Source organism: Aplysia californica, unplaced genomic scaffold (assembly GCF_000002075.1).
Source record: "Aplysia californica isolate F4 #8 unplaced genomic scaffold, AplCal3.0 scaffold01037, whole genome shotgun sequence".
In the NCBI taxonomy this organism is placed as follows: Eukaryota; Metazoa; Mollusca; class Gastropoda; order Aplysiida; family Aplysiidae; genus Aplysia; species Aplysia californica.
The window spans coordinates 204,067-208,498 of record NW_004798307.1 but is presented as its reverse complement, the minus strand read 5'-3'; the positions used below and the strand labels follow the sequence as shown (position 1 = coordinate 208,498).

Genomic DNA, 4,432 nt, shown 5'->3' with positions numbered 1-4,432 from the left:
TTGCTCAATACCCTTGCGTATACAGTGGAGTACCCACATTTTAATTTTTCTTGATGAGGGAATGTTTACATGTACTCTTGAACTACAGCTTCACAGAAATAATACAAATATCGCTAAAACGGCGTCTGATTATGCTTGATTAACTCGTATGTTTCGGGTTGCATAAATATTGAGAAAAATTATTCTTTTATTTTGTTTCATCAAACTGCTGAAAGACAATATTATGGGTCAGATGTCTTGCCATTATCGTCTCCTCCCTAATTTACCATGTCTGAATAAAAGTATAACATTGGGAGAACTAAGTTTTGCACACTGTAAAGAAAAGAAAAGACAAAACCGGAAACAAAAGACGTTAACACACAGATCCACACACACACATACAAACACACACACACACACACACACACACACTCACACACACACACACACACACACACGCACAAACAGAAACACACGCACACACACACACAAGCACACACACACATACGCCCGTTCTTACACCTCCCGTCCTTCATGCTTCTACTGTCTTTCTTCTCTTCCATATTTCCTTATACATGTATCTTCAGCAGTGCACACTCTTTGACTAGTTGTTTATACGTACTGTTTCTTGCACTTCAGGATGATGCAGAATGAAAAGATAGCACCATAAGGTCGTAGAAGCGATTGTTTCTGTGCCGGCAAAGAACAGATGGGTAATCACACAATTAAGATTTCTTTCTGTGGATTAAGAAATTGAAAAGCCTCGTGAATGACGATTACGATGATGATGATTGAATTTATATTAAATTTGAAAAGTCTACTAAAGTCTCAAACCCTTTTTTAAAAAATTCCCTACTACCTACAATGATGATGATGATGATGATGATGATGATGATGATGATGATGATGATGATGATGGTAAGGATGGTGGTAATGTTGTCTATGTTGATTCCAATATGATGGAGATAATGGTGATGGATTTCCTTGGTGCATAATATACAGCGCTGTCTAGTTTTACTCTCAGGTGACGTAAAAACAGCATTCCAGACAAAACTCTGCATTGAGCCGTTTTAATAAGATTACTTCTTTCATATACATTTCCTGCTTAAAATTTATTCAAGACTCTCCTTCCCCATTCTGCATTCTCAACAATGATGATGATGATGATGATGATGATGATGATGATGATGATGATGATGATGATGATGATGATGATGATGATGATGACAAACAGAAATCAGTTCTCACCATCTAGATATGTGTGGACACCTGAGTCCTGTTTTTTCTCCATATCTCGCCTGTAGGCTGCCACAAAACTATCCATGACCTCCGGGTCAAATCCTTCCAGCCGTTCCTTCACAACACTCTCCCTGTTTGTAGCATAAATACGTGGACCATAAAGCAACCACAACACTCTCTCTGTTGTATCGTAAATACATGAACCCAAAGATGTTATAATGGTACTAGAGGTCGCAGCTGTGACGTCACCTACGTAAAAATACTATGGCTGTGCGGGCCTTCTCAGCTCGCTTTGTCGCCATTTTTTAGAAGATTAGAAAGAGCGCTGTCACGCTGCGCGTCCCCTCGCAACGTCTAGGTCTTTAGAGAGTTTACAGCAGTTCAGTTTTATTTTAAGTTTTCATTTTGTATGTTGTTGTTGTTTAATCATATAACATATACGCATAGCCTACACAATACCGTAATACATTGCACTTAAATGTGGGTTACAAAAGAACAGAATTATATAATATGATGTATTGTTTGTTTTTCCCGGGTATGGTGGGAGAGGGGTGGGGGAAGGTAAAGTGGGTAATTGAGTTTTTTTTTTTTAAAGGACAATTTCATACTTATAAAAATGGATTGCTTTTATGTCATGTTGTCTACACTCTTCTTCTACTGATGCAAAGCATAGGTCTTCATAGAGTATAAAGGGGGTTGTGACTGAGTTAATTATTCAATACTTATATTATTTTATTAATTCGTCATTGTCTCAAAATGAGCAAGTAATTGTAGGCTGGGATACTGTAAATCACTCATTGTGTGGATCCTGTGCGCACACCCAAAGAGCGGGCACAAAAATTCTGACAGCATTTTTAAATGCAACACTTAGATAGTAGCCGGTATATCTTAAACGTTCATAATATTTTCTAAAGTTGGCGTTGATTGGCAATGGTGTTTGGCTATACAACTGTGACAACACTCTATCTTCCTTGAACCCCTGCTGCTGCTGTTGTACATTCATGCGGTTTGGCATCGGTTCCACAAATGAGTCAGAATATTACGCCGGTCGTATTGGCTGGTAGTTATGCCTGGTTGTTTTCTTTATATTCTTTCATCTCAACAACATCGACAGTGGTTCTTTTCCGTTTAGCCAGCCTTGATGATGTGCCAGAGTTGCAGCTGAAGCTTCTAGCAGCTTTTCAATCACATTCCTGATTCCAGAGGGCCGATACGAGCGCCTTGTTGTGGGCAGCGGGGCTAAATCTAGACATAATGTTTGAGCGACTCACAGCAAAAGATTTCAATTAAAAATTTTTTTTTTTAATTTGAAAAAGTGATCATTAAGTCCATCTCATTCATTTTTTTCTGAATTTTATTCATTCATATGGTCTCACCGCGTAAAAGGCCCTATTTACATTATTTAGAGATTATCTGGCTCATTTAAAAGTAAACATTCAGAAAAATCCTTATGAGTACATTTTAGCGATAGGCAAATCACAGGAAAAAGAAATCAACATCAAAAGATTTCGAAGTGTATCATTAATCCGTGATTGAAAAGTGTTGCTGTGTACCGATTGGCCTTTTATTCCTCTCCGGAATGGCGGCGCGCCCCTCAAGTGTGACACTCGTGACGTCATAGCTCAGACCTTTAGTTGTATTTATAACCTCTTTGACATGGACCGTAAAACAACCTGCTTTCCCTGCTGTACCGTAAATACATGGACCCAAAACTCTCTTTGATATTGAACTGCATGGGCCATAAAGCAACCACGACGCTCTCCCTGTTGTAATATGAATAAATATATGAACCATAAAGAAAATATTTTGTTTTGTGTCAATATTCTAATTCATAGTAACCCATAAACCAACCAATCAATCAATTAATGAAATAATCAACTAACTAACTAATCAATTAACCAACAAATCAATCAATCAATCGATCGATCGATCGATCAATGATCACAAACCAACCAAACGAGCAAGCAATCAAACAATCAATCAAAACGTTCAAGAGGATCGAATGACAAACACTTTACAAAGCAGTGAAAAGTAACAGTTTGTAGATGTTATCTGGACAGATAGATAGATAGATAGATAGATAGATAGATAGATAGATAGATAGATAGATAGATAGGGCAGGAGACAACACTGATTATACATATAGCTCGTTATCTCAGAATTACAAAGTTATTTGACATTTATTTTTGGCCGTTTTGAGTTATTAATACCATGAGATCAGAGATGAAATACTCTATCTGCTCTATCAAAATCATAATATTATTTTGTCTGAGTCGTTGTCAAGGTATTCAACGAACTATTTTCGAAAAAGCTTGACACATTGTGAAATTCAATATTTTTTACGTCAAATTTCTCAAAACTAGGCCCTGAGCAGATAGAACTTTGTAATGCTAAGGTAGCGAGCTGCTACCCATCATACTTACGTAAACTCTCGAGTTTCCTTAAACAAAGCAATGATGTCCTTTTCACCAAACACGTCGAAAGGCAAGTATACCATAAAGGGAAAAAACTGAAACAGCGCTGTCGATTTCCCTCTCCTCAGCTGGAAATGGAGAATATTTGTGCTGTTGTGAAATCACAGCAGAATTCTACACTTATTTATATATTTTTTTGTTGAAATCGCGTAAACGTTTTTGTACGAACAAATCCCATTTTTTAGTTTAGTTTTAGTAAGAGGTTTACAGCACCTGCAACACGAACAGGTCACATATATGAGTCGAAGATGAAGAGGGGTGTTACTTGAGAGTAATTTTACAAACTGGATACTATCTAAAAGATTGAATTAAACTAATAATAAATAAAATTATATCTTTTATGGATCCCAAAGGGAATTTGTGTTAACAATGAGGTGACACTACATTAAACATGAATACGGTACTTATTATATATACTAGAATACACATATACGCACATACATACTAAAATATACAGATAAACTACAAACGTGCCAATGCTGGTTGTCTCTGTGAAACGATGAAGAGATTTCAGATTGCATAAAAGTATCTTCCCCTTATCGTATTTAGTTCGTGAAATAAAAAGATCTTTCTCTCAGTTCGTGTTTTTCTTACACTATTTCCCGTTTGCCTTTGTGCCTATATCTTCTTTCTTATCCGCGTGTCTGTCTTCTCTCTCAATATCGAAACAAAAACTCCAGCACATACACCCACATGCAAGAGAGAGAGAGAAAGAGAGAGAGATAGATAGATAGAGAGAG

General features: G+C 36.9%; 1 protein-coding gene across 1 annotated transcript in view; it reads right to left on the bottom strand.

The window, feature by feature from the left end:
* Window positions 1-4,432, bottom strand: part of LOC101863471 (cytochrome P450 2U1) — a gene marked incomplete in the record, with an annotated part of 14,293 nt that overhangs the window by 2,168 nt on the left and 7,693 nt on the right. Inside the window, 3 exon segments of the mRNA XM_005111291.3 lie at window positions 602-717; window positions 1,228-1,349; window positions 3,642-3,760. Of these exon segments, the coding sequence (XP_005111348.2) occupies window positions 602-717; window positions 1,228-1,349; window positions 3,642-3,760 (357 nt within the window).